The sequence below is a fragment of the Peromyscus maniculatus genome, chromosome 11, assembly GCF_049852395.1.
Source record: "Peromyscus maniculatus bairdii isolate BWxNUB_F1_BW_parent chromosome 11, HU_Pman_BW_mat_3.1, whole genome shotgun sequence".
NCBI classification, from domain to species: Eukaryota; Metazoa; Chordata; class Mammalia; order Rodentia; family Cricetidae; genus Peromyscus; species Peromyscus maniculatus.
The window spans coordinates 47,893,874-47,918,399 of NC_134862.1; the positions used below are offsets into that span (position 1 = coordinate 47,893,874).

Consider the following 24,526-nt stretch of genomic DNA (forward strand, 5'->3'; position numbering starts at 1 on the left):
CAACTCCCACCTCACAGAAACTAGACTTCCCTTATGTACCCACCCTGCAACCCGCCTCCATGACGTGACTTTCTTGCAAAACACAAAGTCGGTTAACTTCCTCAGAGAAGGTGGAGCAATGCATGAGAAGATAGCCCTGTGCTGTGTAACAGAGTTCTGCATCCTGGCTCCTTGGTCTGGCATCAACTGCTAGTTGGATATCTAAGATGCCTCCGTAGCCCCTGTACAGTCCACAGCCTCTGTACCAGGCCCTTATCCTGTAGCAACAGGTGCCAGGACCAGGAAAGGGCAGTGGGTAGGAAAGGCAGAGGTAGGAAAGAAAGAAAAGCAACAATATCTTTTAATTTAAAAACTGAAGATAACAGATCCGGGCTCCTTCCATTTGCGAACAGTAGACACACATCTGTAACCCTTAGTGTTTACTCTCCCTAACAAACATTATCTGAAATCATTACTTACGTGGTTGCAGGGGTCTCTTTTAAAGAGAGCATGGCCTAATGAATATCTATGGCTTAGACTCTCGGGCTCTGAAACAAGGAGTAAACTGTGCCTAGCACAGACAGTTGTGGGTATCTGTATAGTTCTCACAGTGAACACACACTAATACTGGTTTGCTCACCCTCCTCATAGATCTTTGTAGCTGACAACATTCTCACCCGTAAATGTTTTTGAACTCTTGAAGTTTTTGTAAATGATATGATGTCCCCTTTGAATGTTGTGTAAAGTACCCAACAGACTCCAAGTAAATGTGTCATTTAAAAATAGTGATGCCCATGAAAGAGATTTCCATTCCTTCCTATCCCATTATATGTTGTACAAAAAATTACTTATTTTGACTACATCTGTGCAATATAAACTCCATGAAAGTAAAAGAGAAATAAATCATGAAAAAAAGATAACTACACTGAATTAATTGAATTGTTTTAATAGATCCAGTCCATTGTAATTTCTCCTTAGACAAATTTTCTTCAGTATTTGTGCATCTGCAACTCATAATAACTTTAACCAAAAAATAATAAGCATTTAAAATTTAATTTTAATATTCATTATTTTCTATAAAAACACAATTTTACTTTTATTAAAATACTACTGTTATACACACGTTCACGTGAACTTCATGAGACCTTCCTTCACCTTTGCTTTCTCAGGTTACAGAGCACATTATTTATTCTCTGATATCAGGGAATCATGGTTGAAATGAAGTAAGAGGTAATTAAAATATCTTTAGAGCGAAGCCTAACCAAAGGACTGAAAAATAATACTGTATTTTTATCAACTGAAGCTACATTCACAAAGTCTCACCAGCATGACTGCCTTCATGTGAGCTGAACAAGGACAATAGGTATGCCAAAGCAGATGGGGTGGAGGGTACAAGGCTTCAACCCTACACAAAGAACTATAGGCAAAGAATGCTGGCAACAGGAGAAATAGTCGTCCCCAGGGAACAGCACACCAATAGAGTCTCCAACACCAAATGGTCAACCTTGAAAACCTACCTACAAATAACATTACACAGACTGAGCAGGATATGTTTGGAAATTTAAATGTACACACACACACACACACACACACACACACGCACACGCACACGCACACGCACACGCACACACGTAACAGCAATTCATGAATAAACAGGCCATGATTTTGAAAGAGAGCAAGGACAGGCATATGGAAGGAGGAAGGGGGAAATGATGTAATTATATTATGATCTCAAAATTAAAAAGAAATAATAAAATAAAGGTTAGTAAATTGGCACAGTTGTAAAGCAGAAGAACAAATTGAAATAGAAAATGTATGGTTGTCTGTCTTCACAAAACCAAAACGTGTACTAAGCATCTGTATGAGTTTATGTGTTATACACACCTCTTATATCTCCTTTTTTATGAGTTTATATGTTATATACACCCCTTATATTTCTTTTTTATTATTATAAAGTAAGAGAATAAATAATTAAGAGTAAAATTTTAGCTATGACCTGGCTGCTGCAATGCACTCGCCAAATATATCTGAATGGAGGAGAATAAGCTATTTGGTTTGGAGGTTGTTTTTCTTTTCTTTTTTTCCCCTGCATAAAAAGAATTTTAATCTGATCCATGTGCCATCATTATTGTGAACTTCTGGACATTTTAACAACATTTTGATGGACCTTAAATCAATTAACACTATAAAGGAAAACATCTGTAGCCCTAATGTTTTTAAAGGTACCTCTCAATATTGTTTTATTAAAGAAATTAAAAATGTATTTAATTTGAAAAGTCATTGAAAATGCCACAATTAACTGTGTGTTATAATGACAGATATTAAACCCTGGCCACTTTCTTAACAAGCATGAAGCACACATATCTATGAGAGGATAATTAGAAAAGCCAGGGGAGGAAGTGCCCCTTTCCCATCAGATCCAGGTGTTTGGCCCATAAAATGGTGGCCAAGAGAAAAAGGCAAATTCTGATAGTCCTAGAAATGTAACCATATAAGGAAATTCCCAGCCAAGAAAGATTTTTAGAATGAAGTATGTTTTACTTTTGTTTTAAAATTACTAATCTTTCTGTTTCAACTTAATATATGGGGATAGAATAATAGCTGAATTAAAATATAGGCCCATGTGGGGGGGGTTGTTTGCCAAAAATACATTTATGTGAATATTTTCTTCTAAATTATAACAATCAGTCTTTAGCTAAATGATACATCTATGAGAAGTTTCTTTCTCATAAACACTGACGAAACACAAACTGGAGACAATTTTGTATAAAATCATGTTTTATGAGTTGCATTCATCATTTTTTTTTGTTATTTGTTGTTCTTTAGCAAATATAGATGACTTTAAAGCAGATTAATTTCAAAATAGGAATCTGCATTAAAAATGGCTGGGCATTTCATTTTTCTATACTTTGATTTAAAGAATAACATAACAACTATTGCTTGTTTTTAAAGCAAGATTTCAACTTATGCCATAACTCTTGAAGACCCAAACGGAAGCTGCATATATTAGTAACGGCAGAATTCCAACCCCTTTATAAACTTCCAAACACTTAAGTACTGTTCTATCCCTGGTATTGTCCCATGCATTACATTTATGAAATGCTTTCACATTGATTTTCTGATGTAACCCTGCATTTAGAAGTATACATGTTAAAACTGATGCTAAGAGAATGTATTCTATTGAAAGAATAAGAAAAGGAGTTTGTGTTTGAGCATAGTATAACCTATTTTTTTACAAATTGGCTGAGATACATGGGGAGATATGCGTAATTAAATGGACATGAATAGAAAGTATCTTCCATTTTACAGCCCTCCCGGAAACAGAATGTGACAGAACTGGCACACTTCTTAGACTTGACAACTCAAACTATTTTTATGATCTTGTTCCCCATCTTTGAAGTCCTCCTCATGCTATATCCGACTTGTTTCACTTCCAGAGCTTTGAGGTTCCCCTGCCTTTGATCTCTCACTGGCCATCCTCCATGTTGGTTTTTTCCATGCCTTCTAGCTGCCCTCACAAACCACGGTCTGTGCTCAGAAACGGGAAAATCTGCTGTTTCAAAGGCTTTGCTGATTTCCTCTTATACGTCAACCTGTAAGCATCTTTCATCCTCCCCAGTATGAGAACTACCCCCTCCCCTGAGCTTCTGGATGGTCTGGTGGGTTCCATCTGTACTAAGACTGCCACCCAGCAAGGGCCGGTCACAGCTGTTCACATTTACAAAGAATGTATTCTTCTATCATTCCAACAGAACGAGATCTCTACCTTACACTTTTATCCCTGAAACAAAAAAGGTAATGCCTGTGCACGTAATAGAGCTAACACTTTTGAGAACAGATTACTTAGGTTCCCTGAGCTTACATTTCCTTTTCAATGCTTATGCAATGGAGGTTTTTCTGCATTGTAGCAATCGTACCTTCTGGTACACAGTTGGCAGAGACTACATGTGTGATGATCTATTTTTCAAACACTGGAGTATTTCTCTCCCTCCATCCATCCTCATACATTTGCTGTGATGGATTATTCTTTCAAACGGGGTTCAAGTAGATGTGCCCAGGTGGCCCCTCTACGGTTATATGAAAATTAAGTAGGAGCAAAAAGAGAAAGCTGCATCACTTTCTCCAATGTCATTTCATATTTCCCACTTCAGACATCACAGCAAATTGTCAAAGCATCTAGTGTCTGTTTTCAACTTAAAAAAGACACAGTAAACAAAATGAGGGCCAAATTTCGATCATTCATTTTCTTTGAGTTTAGACACATGTGGCTTCTCTTATTGAAATGAATGGTCAAGGGCCGAGAGACTTAGTTCAGTGGTAGGGTACTTGCCAGGAGTACATAAGGACCTGGGTTTGATCCCCAGCAATGGCAGCCTGCAAATGTGTACCTTAAGCAATTTGTAGAGAAACAAGCATGCAGATACTCAGCAATACTTCCCTTTCCTTATTTATTCTTCCTCAATTTTCCTTATTTATTCTTCCTCAATTTTAGTATTTAATATTAGAACAAGGAAAATTAAATACAGCTACTTCCCTTTAGAATATGCTACTGGTACATTAAATATTGTTATTTCCTTTGAGACTATGGTACTGGTACATTGCCTATTTATCTGGAAGCATATTTAGAAGAATTATTTATATTGAAAGCAATAAGCTATCACTGTAAAATGTTGAGATATTATAAGACCTTTTTTTTTCCTCACAAAGCTATCTTTCTCATTAACTAATTACCAGTGAGAAAAAAAGCAAGTGGTACTTAAATGAAAACTCAAACAAACAAACAAAGAAACAAACAAAATCCATCATGCCAGAAGTAAAAATGATGCAAGTATTACATTAGTCACCTGTCTACAGCCTTCTTCCCATGAGCATGATTTATCATTATCAAGGGTGTTAGTTCCTACCTAACACCTGCCAACTTGATAGCCAGTTGGTTTTCAAATGTTTCAACAAAATGGAGGATTTAAATTTTGGTTTGGAAACTACCATTTGAACAATAACAATAACAACAATCAAAAAGAAACCCAGCAAAATAAACAAAAACAAAAATCTTATAACAAAGCTCCAAGTCACCCGCATGTTGAGTAAAAGGTATTTTTGACTATTTTCATCAAAGTGCATAAAAACAAGACATGCTACAGAGCAGTGACAAAGACTCCCCTGCCTCACTTTTCAAGAAGGGACAAGATTTGGGGATTTTATGTGCATTTAAATGATATATCATTGCAAAGCAGCAGATGTGCTAAGTCCTTTACACACCTGCAAGGCAAATCCATTTGTTTCTTCTCACTAGCTGTCTTGTTTACCCATCATTCCTCTTCAGCATCACTTTCCACGTTCCATGTCCCTTTCCTGAAGCCACTTTTCTTGGTTCTATGTAAAAGTCTACCCCTATCTCCATCCTACCCACCCACCCACCCCCACACACCCGAATTCTTCCTGTTCTAGGATTGATTTACATTCAACCTATTTTCTTTTCAGCATCCTGGGTAGTATATGCATCACAGAAATAAGATTAGATCATCCTTAAGATTCCGAATGGCATCTTCTCAGTATACTCATGGTGAATTCTTTTTTTGTTTTGTTTTGAGACAGAGTCTCACTATGAAACCCTGGCTGTCCTGTAAGTCATTATGTAGACCTGACTGGCCTCAAACTCATAGAGATATGCCTTCTTCTGCCTCCCAAGTGCTGGTATTAAAGACATGTACCATCATACCCCGCTTACAGGGAACTCTATACTTGTCTCCTGCTCATCTTCCTGATCACCATGCTACTATACTTGACCTTTCTATGCCTTAAACACATCAATGTGCTTGCTGTAATCAAAGGACCTTTGTGCTTGCCAAATTCTCATCACATCATATTCCTCTTCATGTTAGTTAGTCATCAATTGGCTCAATGACTTGTCCTCAAGTAGAGCTTCCTTGATGACTCCATAAAGAAACATGCACTCCTGGATCTGGCCTTCTCCCATATTATACTGTTCAATTGTCGAAACAACACTTACTAACATATGAACATTTCTCAATCATTTCTTCTTTCTCACATGAGCACCTTTTGCATGGAAGTGGGTGCCTTTTCTTCTTTAGAATAATTTCCGACTCAGAGGTAGCACTCTGCAAGCAACTGATTCAGTGAATAGATTATCTCACTTAATATTTCCTGTCATTATTCCCATTTCTCATCTGAGGAAATTGAGATTTTGATGCATGATTTCCACAATGTTTCCTGGCAGTTACAGTAGAATCTAGGTTATATTTTAAGACTGAGTTTGCCTGTCAGCTCACAGACTCTGTCCCTACTCTCCTTGTGTAGCTCACTATCACAGTCAAGACTCTGAACCAATCACTAAGTGGTTTTTAGCCATTATATGTCTTTGTTTAATCACTAAGCCGTCTTTTGAGCCCTCCATTATATGTTTGGATCATAACTAAAGTACCCATAATGAAATTCAGATCATAACAACCCAGCTCATTGGAAACTAGGCATATTCAAGACTCATAGGGCATAAGTTAACACTTAACCTTAGAGGTTAGTAGGGCACTTGGAAATCCATGTCTAATGAGTCAACTTATGTGATTTACAATTTCTGATTGGCAATCCGTATTTATAATATTAAGGCATCAGTAAATAATTTGCTTCTTTGCTTCCCATGAAGCCGATCCAACCTGTTTCTAGAGTGGAAATGTGGGCAATACCACTGTGGCCAACACCGCTGTGCTCTGGGGTGACTGTGGAAAGATGAGCTGGTGCCTGCACTTCCTGGAGCAAGATGAGAACATTGTGTGTTTTCCATGATCAAAGTATTTAACAAAGGTCAAATTACTTCCCTTGCACTTCAAAACAAAACAGAATCAGATACTTGAGTAAATTACTCAATGCCTCTCACTTTGTGTAATATCAAAAGCAAGTTAAATGGGGGGGGGAAATCCATTGTTTTCCTCATATCACCCACCTTAAGAGACACTCAATCCTGTGCTCCCTCACTCTCCTGTGTTCTCATCATATTACTTGTGCATCAACTGGGTGGCACTGGCATTTGTGGGAAACACATATTAATCAAAGATTTTTTTGTACTTTTCAACAGAGCAAGAACCTCAAATGAGTTAGATTTTGCCAAAGATGTTCAAGAGACCCAGTGAGCAATGGTGTGTGGAAGGAGTTAAACCAAGTGGGTAGGCCTGTGGTGCATGCTGCCTACAGAGGACCTCTGAGATGGCCAACTACCATTTCGTCCTGCTGTGTTTTGCATATGAACATTGTCATCCTCTAAGCACCTGGTTACCAAGCTGAAACAACAGCAAGATTGACTTAATACAAAATGAGTAGACTGGAAAAAAACAGACAGACCCAGGTTAAAATGGAAGCCTTCCCCCACTCCACTCCCAGCAGATGACTTTGTAATGTTCCTCTGGAATTCACATTCAGCCAGGAGCTGTTTATGCCATAGTAAAGCAGTTATCTGCCTTAAGGCTTTTCTCCATGGAAGGATTTTCTGCTGAGAACAAATCCCAAGACAAGTAAAGCAAATCACAGAGACTGCCCAGTTCCTTTTAGTGTCTACCACTTTTTTATTCTATTAAATATCTAATCATCTGCACAATCGCTGGGAGTTCTAGAACACCTTCTGCTGAAGTGTCTACAGAAGAAAAAAAAATCTAGTTGTACTGTTGTCCTGAAGGCAGCTTACCAAAGTAGAAGTGGGTTTGTTTCTTTGTTGAGTATTATGTCTTAAACTAGTGATTTTTTTTTATTTTTATTTTTATTTATTTATTTATTTTTTTGGTTTTTCGAGACAGGGTTTCTCTGTGTAGCTTTGCGCCTTTCCTGGAGCTCTCTTGGTAGCCCAGGCTGGCCTCGAACTCACAGAGATCCGCCTGGCTCTGCCTCCCGAGTGCTGGGATTAAAGGCGTGCGCCACCACCGCCCGGCTGTGATTTTTTTTTAAAAGTATCTATAAAAAATTATCACGACCAATAATTATCTTCAGCAAAATATGTTACTACTTTGAGTAAGAGCCTTTGAGTCTGGAATAAGAAACTGAAGACTTGTAATCTTGTCTTAGCCAGCAGGCCACACATCACAGCAGGCCACACATCACAGAATGCCAGCTGAAGGCATGGCATTCGTGGATGCTGTGGAGAGAATTCACTCTCCAAATACTGGTTCATCAGATTTCAAGTTAAATAAATGAATGGATTTAGTTGACCTGATTAAGTAAGATACTGAGGAATATTTTAGGTCTTGGGTGCCAATAATCTATGTCTCTTTGTTTGGGAAATCTGACCTTGATTTTACTCTGAATCTGTTTATTTATTTCTGGATTTCTCAATTTGTCTAAAACAATAATGGTTTACTTAGGAAAAAACTAGAGGATTTTATTCGTACCATGTGATCTAAAGAGGGAACATAAGAGTCTGTACAATTGCTTCTATTTCTTGACATTCCTTCAACATGGAAAATTTCACTTTGAGTAATTTACACAGACAGCAATAATAAAAGGGCAGGAGTCAAATTATCCATATGATTTAGTAAGCACTTTATACACACAGGGCAGGGTCATATTCACAGACTACCCAGACCTTCATAAAGCAAGCACTGGGGACCAGTCGACACTGGTAAAGAAGAAAGGATCCGGTGATGGCTACAAGGGTTCTGCAGGTACAGAGAGAAAGAAGTAGAAATGGAGGACAGAGGAAGCAGGAGAAGGAAAGGCAGGAAGACGAGCACTCCTGGAGACTCTCCACAAGACAGAATGCTCATAGCATGGGATGGAGTAGAGAGGTGAAACAGCTCCAGGGATATGACTTTTGAGCTAAATTTTGAAAAGCAATTTTAATTTGCTCACTTGAGAGAAAACACACACACACACAGAGACAGAGAGACAGAAAGGCATGAAAAGGGAGGATGGCCAACCTTTGAGAGACAGAGAAATTTTTCTTAAAAAAAAAAATCCAAGTTACAACAATAGTATGGCTACAGATAAAGCTCCACTCATGTAGAGAGTTAACCCAAGTTGTGTTCACGGTAGTAATTGCATTCATTTTGATGAAACACAGGAACCACAGTAGGATGCTTTGCGGCCCCTACCCGTCGTTTTATACTGTGGCCCTGTTCTTTAGTCGCTGCTCCACTGAGGGATAAGAAACTAGTGTAAGGTGCATAAGCTAATCAGAATGCTATGCAAATGAGGGATCACTGATCAAACTAATTCTAGCTGACTTGAAGACAGTCTTACAAATGGCATTCCCATTATCTCCTTTAAAAAATACTTAAAATTCTTTCTAAAAAAAAAAATCTCAAGATGAATCTGGCTGTAGGGTCTCTCACCTCACAGTACGGCCAGGAACTAACACAGCAGATGCTTCAGAAAGTCCAATGACCACTATAATCTTTATTTTTGTATATTTGTATATTATATATCAATAGATATCATATGATGTTGCTAAGTGAATACTCTGAAATTTTTAATTTTTGTTTCTGTAACCTCTCTAAGAAGTTTCATCTTTGTGTGAGCAGAATCCATGCTGATCCTTCAGTGAGTGACAGGCTGCTGCTATGGGGTTTGGAGTCCAGTACTGAAAAACTGATATAATTTGTTTGGACAGAAATTGAGTTCATTGCAGTTTCTTTCTGCATAAATAATTTAATAGAAAATTAATGTCTTTATTAATACCATATTCAACAAAATGAATCATCTTGATATATACACTATTTGTCTACTCTGGTTAGAGTCCACTGTCCCATTAAATGGGGGAAAATGACTCCCAGATTCTTGATAAACTTTGTGTGTCCAGTATCTTCCATCTACCTTTGAAGGGAAGCCCAGATCTGCAACCTGAGTATCCAAATCAATGTTTGAAAAGACTGACCCACACCTTAGTGTTGCTATGTGCCTCTCCCTCTTCCTTCCTGACCCCCCTTCCTAGGGACACCTTTCTCTGAAGAATGAATCTCATCAACAAGATATTAGCAAGAGCTTTTCAAGGAAAAATATTCTCAAGTCATGCATTTTTAAGAAGTCAGGGATGTTCTTCCCAACAAGAAACGAAATAGATATAAAAGAGGTAAATAACAAAAAAGGATCAAAGTGTGAACAAATTAAATAAAAATAAATTTATTTAATCATGACAAAATTTCTATTTCTACTTTCCCAGTTTGCCTCTTAATAGTTTTTATTTGCTCCTTTTCTCTTTCTGGCCTTCCTCTTAGAGGTTCCCCCTCCCTGCCCACCTCCTCTTCTCCCTTCTTTTCCTGTTCTTCCCCTGTAGTCATCATCATCATCAACAGTTTTATCAAGGAGCTCCTTCAGATATTTATTAACTAACTAGAACTCAGATATAAAATCAGACATAGAATTTCAGAAAGATACAATACATACTTTATGCTCTCATGTGGGGTACATACTATTAAAAATACCAATTTGTGCCGGGCGGTGGTGGCGCACGCCTTTAATCCCAGCACTTGGGAGGCAGAGCCAGGCGGATCTCTATGAGTTCGAGGCCAGCCTGGTCTACCAAGTGAGCTCCAGGAAAGGTGCAAAGCTACGCAGAGAAACCCTGTCTCGAAAAACCAAAAAAAAAAAAAAATTGTTTATCTCCATAATTTTCACAATAATAAAATCCTCGTCACATTAATGGGAAAAGTGGGAGAAAGTGTCAGAGAAGGAACAGAATGTTCATGGACCTTTAAAGGACTGGAGGGCATAGAGAACCGGATGTTGAAAGCACCTCCCACTCGTTCTCTGTGAATCAGTCATGGAAAATGGGGGAAGAGAAGGAGGGGAGGAGGGGAAAGGAAGCTACATAGGGAGAGGCCTGTAAAAAGAGGAGGGGGAATGAGACCAACATCCACTACTGGCATGCATGGCAGAATCCATGTCATGATTTTGTACAGTGTGTACATGCTGACATTTTAAAAACAGAGAACACAGCTAATGAGGAAATCTCAGGACCCCCCCTCCCCCCAATTTTAATACTTTAAGTTATATGAAGAAAGGGTGAGATTCATACTGGTGGAAAAAAAATACTGTCCCATGTTACAGACAAAAGATAATGAGACTTGGAATTGAGGTGATCCCAACAAAGATGTTGGAAGCTGACAAACTTTTTTTAGCTGTTTGCAGAGCATATGAGTGAATGCACTTCAGAAAAGAACTTTTCCATTTCTGAAGGATTAGTTTGGAGGTTGGAAATAAGCTCGCAGGCACAGAAGAAGTAGTCAGTCTAGACAGGGGAACATTAAACCTGCCGAAGGACTTGCGCTCACAGAACCTCAGTATTGAACAGCTAAGTATGTGCAGAGACCCAGTAGACAGACACGTAGTAGGTGGTAACAACAAATAAACAAAGCACTATGTGTATGTATTATGTATGCATATCTATATGCCGGTGTGCATATGCACATGAACAATGGAGAAACATCTGCATGCTACATTCATTGCTTGACACTGTTGGAAAGATACCAAACTGAATGGAGAAGGCAATTCACCACTCTGATCCTAAGCTCAGAGTGTCAAGCAAGAGAAAGGATCCCCTCATTTCTAATTCACCTTTCTTGACTCCAACAAAATGCTTTTCACATTCTAGCAATGACAAGGGTCACAGAAAACATTTTGGCAGTAAAAAAAAAAAATCTTTAAAAAAAAAGTAGTAAGTCATCATTCCCACAGCCCAGGCTCTCCTGCTATTTCCAGAACTTAATAGGAGTGCTTGTCAAACTCAATTAATAATTTGTATCAAATGCTTGTGGTATACAAGGCCAAGTACATATTTGTTACATGAGATATTTTAAAGTTGATGGAAAATTAACAATTGTGCTCAGGAAATGAGTTTTCACTGTTCTGACTCATAACATATCTCACTGCACACTCTTCAGGGCACAATTGAAGATGCTTTTTAGCCGTTAGATGATGGGTGGTAGATAGGCCTAGAATTAGGACTCTATTAGAGGTAGAAACCTTGCACCCAGCCTGTGCATCCTAGTCCATCACCGTGCTCTAGAATTATTAAGAACTTTTAAACAAGCATGCAGTATCCAACTGCCATGGCAGAGAGGCACAGAGCAAAGGGATCAGAGACATTTTGTAAATATGAACACAGCATCACTGGTGCCATGGAAGAATTTAAATTTGACCTTGGTCTCATGAGGACTCAGAAATTAAGTAACATGCTACAGTGATGTGTATTGTCCATCGGTGTCTCATTTATATGTCAGTGTACTTCTTTATTTTTCTAAAGCATATAATAAAAAGTTGATGAATGAAAGTTTATTTCCTATATATACAGAATTAATTTAACACCCGAAGATAAAATGTAGGCTCTAAGTCATTTGTTTCTTAAAAAAGAAAAGTATATACTTTAAAGCTTTAATAAATTCTCAAGTATAAAACATGAATCAAAAATGTGTCTGGAAATGCTAAACACCATTTTCTAATACAAATAGTTATTATGTGTATATGTTTCCAATAATAAATACACATGTTGAGAGAGACTATCAGTGCCTTGTTGAGAAGTCTCTACCCTCAGTATTATGGGAGCAATCATGGTAAACTTGATCTTTCAAAATCTTTCTTTCTATCAGCTATCTATTACCTATCCATCATCTGTATATTGATGAATAATCTATCTACATCTATTTATTTATAGACTAAAATATTTAGCAAGGTTGATTTAAAGGTTTCTAGATCCCTTTATACACATTTTGATCATGAATTCAAATATGCTTCTTCTGTAAAAAACACCAAATAGCCTGATTTAAAAATGTGATGGTGATTTGCTCTGAGGCCTAAAGGTATCTCAGGGTTCTTTCATACTCGTTTAAAAAGAATTAGTAACTTACCTTGAGAGGGGATTTACAAGTGAAAATATGCTAATTTATAATAAAATGCATATATGTAACCTTAAGTTCTTCATAATTTTCTTTAGATTATACAAAAAATGTAGAGGGATGACAACATGAGAAGTAGTTTGTACATTATGACAAATTTCTGTAGTTCTATGTATTTTTGAAAAATCATCTTTATGTTGGAAACCTAAACCAAACAAATTCACAACTGGCCTAAGTGGATTTTTTTAAATTAACCTTTCCAATTAAAAAACAAAACAAACTTACTGTAGTAATAACAAGAGAAAGTTATCTCAGGCTGTATTTCTTTCCCAGGCCCATAGATGACCAAAACCATAATTTAGCCATGTGACATATTCAGTGGTTAGTTAGTGCTCCATCCTTCAGAGCAGTAAACATAAGAAAAATTTAAAATTGAATTCTGATTAGATTTAAAAACTGTTCCTACTTAAAAGTATCCTGAAATTTCTACAAAGACTCATTGCCAATGCCCTTTGATAATAAAAAGATGGTTTTAGGTTAAACATTACAAGGAGAAATGCTATCTATGAGTCACTTAATAATCAACAAAACTCCAACCCGAACTGAAACTACTCAAGATGTATCTATTGACCAGACCAGAAGTGTGGGAAGATCTCAGACTTAAGCAAGTAAAGAAGGACACAGCGTTTGTGTGATTCTTAAGAAATTTAATATTTCTACCTCTTCGGGGCTATGCCGTCTAGCTATCTACCCATCACCCAGGAAGGGCGGTGGCTCTATCAGAATTTCCACAGCAGAACTCGTAAGAACCATTATTGAGGAACTAAAATAATCAATTCAAAATGCATTCTCTGACAAGACAACATGAAAAGTTAACAGTTTTGAAAGCACCTAACTCATCTTCAAACCTTTCTGTAGTCAAGCATTCGAGACCCTATTTTAACAACCATCAACACTTGAGGAAGCAACCTTCAGTCTGAAATGACTGACTGGCTTACATACAACCAAAGCTGTCTCATGATTTTAAACCATTCGTATTTTGCTCAAAAGCATAAAAACTGACTTATTTAACAATTCTTTTGATTGTCATAGCTGCATGTCCAGGTATATTGCTTTAGTGACATCCTTGGACAATTGTCAAATGAAGAGACTGAGACAGCTTTCTGTTTAATTGTGTCTTTTTCCCCCAAACCATGTACGTCTTTTGAACAGAAACAGTGTCTGCTGCCCTGCGACAGGCCTGGTTTCTCTGAGCTACAACCTTGACCCTGGAGTAGTGGGCCGGCCAGCTTATTTTCAGTCTCCATCACACAACATTTAAAAATATCCATTTCAAACAATCCTTCCCCGCAAAAGGAACAGAACATCAGAAAGTAAAAGTTAACATTGAAGTGCTTACCTGTGACAAACACTTCTGTGTCCAGAAAGGCAAAGCCAAAGGCCAGAAGTTTGAGCCACAAATACATGGCCATATCTGGAGATCAGCTGTGTCCCTAAGAAATAGCACACGTCCCCCTGAAAGGCAAAACAATGGTTATCTCTCTAGAAGTTTGACTCTGTAAAGCTAACTCGAAATAAAAGAAATTAATGCATACTTTGCACTGTGTCTTATCAGATGGGGAGCAGGTTTCCTTCTCTGTTACCCTAAGAACAAACCACTTGCTAGCTGCATGCACTGCTAAATGGTGATGTCAGATTCGGTTTTACTAACTTCTCCAAAAATACTGTAAAGGGTCCTCTTTGCAGGAAGTTGAAAAAAAAAAAAGTTGTTCAAAGTCAGTGCAATGGCTTACTTCCTTAATTCAAGTATTACGCTGCTGGTAGTTCTTCTCAATTTTCCTCTAAGGGAAAACAGTCTCACCCTACTCAAATGCTGCTCCTTTATAATATCCTTTTGAGAAAGCTTGATTCAAAAATGATACATCCATCCGCAAAGCATCAATAATTTTTCTTACCCAAGAGATGACAAAACAGATTCTGCATGGGTATATCAACACAGGGGTTGGCAAGATAACATAGTGAGTGGCTAAGCCAGCACGAGGCTCTCCAGTCCATTTAAGGTGACCAAGTGAACCAAACTCTCTCTGCTTATGTCTGTCAACTCCTGTTACTCACCACAAGGAGCTCATCAGGCTCAAATGATGTCCCAGTTGTCTCAGTTATGTGGCTTTCCTATGCAAAACTATCCCCAGTGGGCTTAAGGAGCCTCCTAAATCGTTTTTTTTTTTTCCTGGTTTCATTTGGTTTCACGTAGGTATCACTGTGAACACGGGAGTTAGACTCCCCTTTCTGCCTCAGAGAATTCTCCTTCCAAACTGGAATGCCTCTACGGCTGGTGTGTTCTTGCTATTCACCAAGGAAGGGAGAGCAATGAAAACCAAGGGCCGTTTTTCAAGAAGTTAACTTGTTTCTTTTTATCACAATACTTTCCCACCCCACCCCCTCCACACACTCCTGCTCAGTTTTACATGTATACCATATTTACATCATTCCCCACCCCTTGCTCTCTTCCCAGAACCCCTCGTAGGTCCAACATATTGTTTAAACTCAAACTTATGGCCTTCTTTTCTTTAACGATTATTTGTTACACACACATACTTATAACCTACAGACTTTGGTGTAGTGTGTTTGTATGTGCAGAGGTGTGTGTGTGTGTGTGTGTGTGTGTGTGTTTGTGTGTTTGTGTGTGTTGTAGGTGTGTATATAGGTGTTTGTGTCTTATCTATGTCCACGTGTGGTTAGGCCTGACTGAATCACTTAACTAATGGGGGAATCTCACCATGGGAAAGACTCATTCTCACTCTCAGCAGTCCTTAACTATCTTTAGTGCTTCATCTGGAGTGGAGGTCTCTGAGATTTCCCTCATCCACCTTAGCAAGTCAACTGATTTTGTCATTGTTCAGTCGTGTTAATGCAGCAAGCCACCATTGGGGTTTCACGAGTGTGCCTTTTCTGCTGTATTAAAAGACAGTTCTTGCAGCAGGCTTCCTGCTCCCTCTTCTGTGATGTTTCCTGAGCCTTGAGTATAGGGGTTGTATTAGAGATGCATCAACTGGGACTGGGTGCCTCAAGGTCAGTTGTTCTTTGCATTTGACCAGTTGTGGCTTCCTGTAATAGTCTCCGTCTACTGCGATAAGAAACAAACATCTTTGATGAGGACTGAATGCTACAGTTATCTGTAGGTATAAGGATTAGTATTTACAGTGCTTTTCATGTTGTGGTGTTATGCTTAGTAAGTTTACCAATAAGAATATATATCTAGCCGGGCGGTGGTGGCGCACGCCTTTAATCCCAGCACTCGGGAGGCAGAGCCAGGCGGATCTCTGTGAGTTCGAGGCCAGCCTGGGCTACCAAGTGAGTTCCAGGAAAGGCGCAAAGCTACACAGAGAAACCCTGTCTCGAAAAAAAACCAAAAAAAAAAAAGAATATATATCTACTAGTTAAAAAAAAAAGTCACTATGAATTCAATAGTATAATTAAACCAATCTAGCACTATTACGTTACCTACTTGCATTTTAAAAAAAAAGCACAATCACAAGTTATTGTTTGAAATACGTAGATAACGTGTGGGAGACAGGAAGGCAGTCAGCGCCCCCAAAGTGACTATAATCCCCAATTTGGAAATACTGTAGGGTTTTGTATTTTTGTAAGTATGTGTGTGTATGTGTGTGTGTATGTGTGTGTGTGTGTGTGTGTGTGTGTGTGTGTGTGTTCGTGTACATGTGCACATGTGGATGCAAGAGGTTACTGCTAGGTATTTTCCTCTATCATTCTCTATGTAAGTTTTGGATTCAGGGTCTCTCACTGAGCCTGAGCTCACCATTTAGGCTAGATTGGGTGGTCCCTGTCTCTCATCCCCCAGCACTGGGGTTACACACATGCACAGTCACTTTTTTTAGGGATCCAAATACAAGTCCTCATGCTTGCACAACAAGCACTTTACCCACCTCCCCATCACGCTGCAGATACATTTTTGATAGTTAAAACTTACTTGTTTCCCTCTTACTTAGATTTCAAGGAGCTGCAGGGTCAGACCTGTGTTCCCCTTTGCATACATGGAAATAACCTTACAGCTTAAACTCTAGATTATAAAATTTTAAATCCTCAAGGAACCACGTTATTTTTGTATTTACCCCAAATTATATATAATACCTATAAGCTCTGCCAAATGGACTGACAGTACTCTCTACAAGATCCACAGACCACCTGACAAAACTTCCAATACCAGACACAAGAAACCTCCATTAGAGTTGGTCAGGGTAGTCCACGTGACTCTCAAAATGATACAGGCTATTGCGGGTGTTCTTGGTTGCCTCCCAGAGGCTGAAGGTAAGTCCCCACTACTAAAGGTACCACACACTTTGGGCACAGCTCAGATCTAATCTGAAAGCCTCCTTCCTGTGGGCTAGCTTTCATTGCCCCATCTGCCTAGGGAGGGAAGCAATAAACAGTCCTCCTACCCAGCTAGCTGTGGCATCTACAAACCACAATAATGAGCAAAACGTCCAGAGATTCCTAAAGGTAGGAGAGCGGCACTCATATATGGATGGTAATCAACAGCAATCTAGCTGGACCTGAGCTACATTCAACAGGAGGGAAATTACGCCTCATAATAGGAACTGGCCAACTACTTGGGGTCACAGATCTCAGAGGAGAATCTACTACTGCCATTTTCCTAGAGATGCATGATTCCTAACGCCTACATTCTAAAACTTATCTTTACACCTATATATAAATGTCGCTCTCACCCCCACATTCAAGAAGCTTCTTTTTGTAGCAAATTGAAACCATTTTAGAGAATCAACCAGTCACCATGCAGAGATCAACTGATTATGGGGACCCCAGTCCCAGTGGATACTGTTAGAGTCCTGGAGAAGTTCCACAAAAGACCACCATCCACATATGCAACCAGAAAGAGCATTTATGATCTTGAGAAGGATACCAGCATGCTGGGGCTGCACACCTGACACAAAGGCAAAGGGGTTACAACCCCCTGAGAGAAGCTCACAGGCTTCTTTTAAGCACCGTTAAGGGGAGTTCCTACAGCAGTTAGGTCATCTCAGATATGACTGGCTTAAGCAAGTGGTAATACTATTAGTACTTTCTAATTGGCTACGTAAGGCTAGTCAGAGGCTGGTTAAGGCTATAGCTTTTCCATTTGGAAAAGTCCCAGGCTTTGTCTTTCTTTGGTTATCACCTTGAGCTGCTGTGGCTCAGGCCTGCAGTACCAGCCAGGTCTCTTTGTCCGTGATGCGGGTTGGGGTGGTGGTGGTGCGGGGGTGTTGGGAGATTGATTGGCTTGGTTTGTGGCTCTTCAACAGAAACTACCTGCTCGGTTCCAAGAAGCAGGACCAGAGCCTAGTTCTTAACTGAGTTAGTAGGGCAAGCTGCCGTGATACAACACAACTCCTGCATGGAAGGCCCAGGGAACATCTCCGAAGAGGGGGTAGATAGATTGTAAGAGCCAGGGGGCAAACATGTCTGCAGTGAGATGGTCTCCTGCAAAGGACAGGGAGGCCATTCCCGTGTGTTGTGTGACAAACACTTCCTGAGGAGACACAACACACACTGCACACACACACACACACACACATTTACTAAACACAGATAGGGATCCTACAACAGACCAAAGTACGAATACGACCAAAGTCCAACTTGGCGAACCAGTGAGTTTTGCTGGCATTACTTACAGGAGTATGAGTGAGGGGTGACCTAGAGGAGCAGAAATGATTCAAAAACAACCACATCACCAAAGCCCACCCCAGCATGGGTGACAGCTCACAAAAGCTGGGCACCTGGAGCACACTGCACAATGTTCCGGAAGCTCAACCCATTAGAGAATGTCCTTTCCAGGTGCCTCAGCTGGTCTAAATCTCTTTGGCTGGTCTGGTCTGAGAGTCTTTGCAGCTTGTCTCTCTGCTTTGTTTGAGGGAGACTTGGTTTTTATAGCTTACTCTGTCAGGGAGGGGCCTAGTGAATCTGGTCAGTGGGATATTTCTTCCATTTGTAACTTTGGGGTTTTTATTAAAATATGTGGGTAATTCAATTATTGACTTAATGAAAATAAGTAACATTATCGAATCAATTTTACTTTAAAACATGACATGTAAAACATAATTTACATAAATGTAAACTAATATAACTTTAAAAAAAACTTACTTGTGTACAAAATTTCCTATATTTTCCTCAAAATGTCAGATGTAAGGTTATAATGTGAAATTTAATTGTTAATCTTCTAAGAAAAATAACAATATCTTGCAAAATATCAATTTAAAGTCTTGAGATACAGTGTGTGATGTAGATAATGATATAGTCCATCCTCCCTAAAATAAGTCATTAAATATGCCTGTCGGGTGACAAACTTTTCCTGGGGAGATGCCACACACATGTCTACTCACCCTAGATAGGGAGCCCATGACAGACCAAAGCACAAAACAGATACCACCAAAGTTCAGCTTGGCAAACCAATTTACCAAGCTGTTTCACTGGGGATACTTACAGGAGTAGGGATAAAGGGTTACTTACAGGAGCGGAATGACTCAATGCCAGCTATATCACCAAAGCCCATACCAGCATGGCTAACAGCTCACAAAAGCTGGGAACCTGGAGCACACTTCACAGTTGGCAGTGAGCTCAACAGGTTGGAAAGTGTCCTTTCCAAGTGACTCCGGTCTAATCCTCTTCCAGGCAGTGGCTCTGATCCCCGTACTCTTTGCAGCTTGGCTTGTTTACCACTGGAGGGTGGGTCTTAGTGAATTTCCTCAGTCTCGAGAACTTCCCGGGAAGCTATTTTGAGTTGTTTATGCCACTGTTTAGTGAGCTGCCCTGCCGGATGAATGTATCAGTCTCAAAGGAAACTGTTCCACAGTGCTCCACCCCCTTCCTCTGGCCCTTATGTTCTTTCAGCCCCGTCTTGCACATTGATCCCCGAGTATTGGAGTGGGTGATTATAGATGTCCACCTGTGGGTGTTTGAATAAGAATGACTCCCATAGGTTCATATAGTGCTTAGTCAGCAGGGAGTGGCACTATTTGAAAAGGATTAAGAGGGGTGGCCTTGTTGGAGGAAGTTTGTCACTGGGGTGGATTTTGGGGTTTCAAAAACTCATGCTAAGCCAAGAGTTTCTCTCTGGGTCTATTGTAGATGTAACCAACTGTCTTATTAAATAAAAAAACACAGAACCAATGTAAAAGAGAAAGCCAAGAGGTCAGAGCTCAGAGATAAAATCTTACCCTTGCTCCTGCGGTGCTCCTACCTCTCTGAAAGAGACCTACTTCCTGTGTGTATGTCTTTAAATAGTCTTTCTGTTCTGCCTTCTCATTGGTTGTAAACCCAAACACATGACTGCCTCATCACTGCCTGTAAGTACAGCCCTCCAGCTCTTAAAGGCGTATGTCTCCAATGCTGGCTGTATACCTGAACACACAGAGATCTATGGGATTAAAGGCATGTGCCACCACCACCACACTCTTTCTATGGCTGTAATAGCTCTGACCCCTGGGCAACTTTATTTATTAACATACAATTAAAATCACATTTCAGTACAAATAAAATACCACCATATTTCCCCTTTTCTATTTTAATAAAAAGAAAAAAGGAAAAAGGTTATAACTAACATGAGAAAAACTATATACAAAAGTACAATAACTATATACAATATATACAAGCAATAAATACCTAAACAATGTCTAGTCCATTTGTATTTGACAAATTCAGAGCAAATAATTTCATTATCTATCCTATTTTGGTAAGTCCAAAATGTATCTGATTCACTTTCTATCTTAATTAATCTTCAACTATAACTAACTAATCTTCAACTATATCTAACTAATCTTCAACTATAACTAACTAATCTTCAACTCCCTCAGAGACCCAAGAAGGAAATAATATTAGCTAACAAAAAATAAAAACAGGAAGTGCATGCAAACAACTTCCAAAAAATTTGTGAGTTGAAAGAAACAGCTAGTTGCCTAGACAGTCACCAGAGGTTTTTCTGCAGTGTTGGGGCATCATCTTCAGCCTATAGGCTTAGCATATCTGACAGACTCATTTGTGAAGTAGGGTGTACACAAGGTCAACAGTTCAACCTCACATCGGGTGAGAGCAGTCTATATACCAGAAACACCTGAATTCCACTAGTGTCATGTCATGATTCAGGATTTTAAATTCTGGAAATTGTTGACGGTTTTTGAATTCAGCTGTCCATTCTTTTTGGCTGTGTATATATGGCTTCATCTCAGCATCCCCTTCTTCTCCACATCCCTCTGTCAGTCTACTATTGAGAGGCGTGAGCTTTCAGCTGCTGTTCCATTGCACAACAGAAGCCATTGGCCCACTGACTGTTCAGCTGCCTTCGAAGAAAAGGGCACTGTACCTTTTCCAAATTGCGAAGGCCACTTCAGGGATGGTGCCATATTGTCCTGGCCTCAGAAGATGCCTTTGATAAAGCCATAACCACACTTGTTTTGGCAAGAATCAGTAGTCCTTTGTTTCATGTTCTGTCTGTCCATTTTGTCCTGTTGATTCGAGGATTCTTTGTTGTCCAGTGGCTAACTTTTGCCACAATGAAAGTTAACTCCATATGCAGTTTCTTCAATGCCCATATTTTCTCTGAAGTAGATTGGTACTGCCAGGAGCTGACATGTCTCAAAAAAGAAAAATTTCTAAGTTATTAAAACATATTAAATGCCATATTCTGTAGATCTCTGAAGGGTTTGAAGATGACCTGTCTATCTAAAATATATCTGCTCAGTTTTTAAAACATATCTAATATGACTACAAGTTCTATTGTAATGGCTAACTACTTACTTTCATTTCTTTATATCCTAATAGTTGGTAATAATAATGTTCAAAGATCAGAAAATTGCATTACATTGTTAAATGAATGGTATAAATACAATTAGAAAAATAAATATAGCATTTTCTAACAATATCAATTTCAAATTTGTATACAATATAAAACAATCCAATCCAATGTAAAGTGTTTAAAACTAGTAATTTTCTTTTTCTTTTCTTTCTTTTCTTTTCCTTTTTTTTAAAACAAGAAACTTAAATCTAATCTCCCTTGCTTAGCCTTTTTCCTAACCCTTGACAACAACTTGTAACCAACCCCCCTAAACAATGAAAATTATCCCAGACCCAAAACCCATTAAAAGGACCAAAAAACCACTTGCCCCATACCACCTCTTTGGGAATGTGGGCATTGTATTCTTAAAATTGCTTCCTGCTGGGTATGGGCGAAGTTATCTTTATCCTGAAAGAAAAATTTTAGGTTAATTGTCAAATTCTAGGAAAGGTAACTACATCCTTCATTATCCAGTCTGTGTATAATGCCAAAGTTCAGGGTTTATCTCAAGTCCTTATTCAAGTAGTCTTTGAGACTGGATCATCTCAGCTAGTCATCTCAAAATTGCTCTGAGCACCGGGTAGTGGAGGCTCACACCTTTAATCCCAGCACTTGGGAGGCAGAGGCAGGCGGATCTCTGTGAGTTCGAGGCCAGCCTGGGCTACTAAGTGAGTTCCAGGAAAGGCTCAAAGCTACATAGAGAAACCCTGTCTCGAAAAACCGAAAAAAAAAAAAAATTGCTCTGAGCACCTTGTAGTTCAAAGTTGAGCTGTAGATGATGTTTGTCAGCTGTCAGCTTAATGATATTATTATTGTCCACGTGGAATTGTTGTTGTTGTGGGGCCCCATCTTCTTTCTGGAGACTTCAGTTGATGTTAGGCCTGGCCGTGATTTCCTGCAGAAAACTGATAAGAGACTCGAACAAAAAGACATATATATGCAGCTAATTGAAGCCTTTTTTCTAGAATTAGTTAATACTCTATATGACCATTCATATCTTAACAAAGTTTAAAATGTATATATATCTATATATCTATATATTAGTCTTGTAAATTTTGATATAAAATTCATACTTTAAGAAAAGTTTAAAGAATCAGAATAGAATCAAAGAGTTTGAGATTAGTATTAGAATAGTCCCTTAATTAATTTGGCTTTTGTCCTGTCCCATAGCAGAAGATGGCTCTTTTATTCTGGCATGATACGGGGAGTTTGCATTTTTCTTTTAGCAACATGCTTGAGTTTAAAGCCATTCTCCAACTCCAAAGTCAGTTTTAATTTTTAATTGAACTGGGACTATTAGAAGACCAATAGTGTTAAATCTTTAGAGAAAAGCAGAAACAAACATTTAGGAAGACATAAAAAAATTTTAGATAATATATACCCATACGCCGTTTCACTCTGTTTCCTGGAATAGATGATTTGTCACTTTTCTTCAGTTGTCTCATTTGTCCAGTGTTCTTCAGATTCCTTAACCTTCATTCTCCTAAAAGACAAAAGCAAAAACCTTTCCCCAAGATTAATTTTGGGGATGTTCCTTTTTGGCAAGTTATTATCTGATTAAATGAAAAGGCATATGTTACTGGTACAAGTTAGTTTAAATTGGATGCTGGTTGATGAACTATCACCTCCTCTAATTAAGAGGTCTCCCTTGTTCAAATAAATCGAACCTTTATCAATTTTGATGGTACCCACAGCTTATCTTCTCCTGTAGAAACAAAAGCAAAACCTCATCCCCAACATAATACATACCCTGGTTTCCATTCTGAGGTCAGCACATCCTTAAAGTATATAGGCTGATTTAATTCTGTAGTTTTTTCTATTATCCAATGTCTTTCTGCAGCTTGTTCCTTTCTCAGTTGCATTGAGAAAATTCAAAGTTAATAGAGCATTATGCAGTCTATTTCTGGGGGGGTTTGTTACCCCTTTCTGTTTATTTAGCATATCCTTTAGAGTTCTGTTTGATCTTTCTATAACTGCTTGACCTGTAGGATTATGTGGTATACCTATAATATGCTTTATATTATAATAACCTAAAAACTGTTTCATTTTAACAGAGACATATGATGGAGCATTGTCGTTTTGATTTGTGCAAGTATACCCGTGATGACCATAACTTCTAGCAAATGAGTCATTACAGAATCAGCTTTTTCAGAACTCAAAGCAGTTGCCCATTGAAATCCTGAATAAGTATCAATGGTGTGGTGTACATATTTCAATTTTCCAAATTCTGCTAAGTGAAACACATCCATCTGCCAGATTTCATTCCTCTGAGTACCCTTTGGGTTACATCCTGCTGGTAATGGCATTTAATTGTAGAAGGAACAAGTAGGACATTTCTTTACTATTTCTTTGGCTTGTTGCCAGGTTATGGAAAAATCCTTTTTTAAATCTTTACTATTGACATGATGTTTTTTATGAAATTCTGAGGCCTCCAGCACATTTCCTATCAATAATTTATCAATCTCATCATTGCCTTGTGCTAGAGGGCCTGCAGACCAGTATAGAATCGAATGTGAGTTATATACAAAGGATGACTCTTTTTCCTGATTGTATCTTGTAATTGAATAAATAGTGAAGTTAATTATGAAGCATCAGGGATAAATTCTGTAGTCTCAATATGTAATACTACTCTTTCAGCATACTGAGAGTCAGTTACTATGTTGAGAAGTTCTGAAAAATCCATTAATATCAACAGAATAGCATACAATTCTGATTTTTGAACTGAATTATAAGGACTTTGAACCACTTTACTTAAATTTTCTGATTTGTAACCTGCCTTTCCTTGTTTGTTGGCATCTGTATAAAATGTACAAACTCCAGATATGGGTTTTTCCCATACAATTTGAGGCAAGATCCAATCAGCTCTCTTTAT

At 38.6% G+C, this 24,526-nt stretch overlaps 1 protein-coding gene across 6 annotated transcripts in view; it reads right to left on the reverse strand.

The window, feature by feature from the left end:
- The window catches only part of Ptprc (protein tyrosine phosphatase receptor type C), a 107,643-nt gene extending 93,102 nt beyond the window's left edge, over positions 1-14,541 (reverse strand). For all 6 annotated transcript variants that reach the window (XM_076547517.1, XM_016000966.3, XM_076547514.1 and 3 more), the window contains exons 1-2: positions 14,405-14,541; positions 14,209-14,324 (exon numbers count right to left, since the gene is read on the reverse strand). In XM_076547517.1, coding sequence (XP_076403632.1) covers positions 14,209-14,281 — 73 coding nt within the window. In that variant the 5' untranslated portion in view covers positions 14,282-14,324; positions 14,405-14,541. The remainder of the gene's footprint in view (positions 1-14,208; positions 14,325-14,404) is intronic.
- Positions 14,542-24,526: the final 9,985 nt, after the last annotated feature.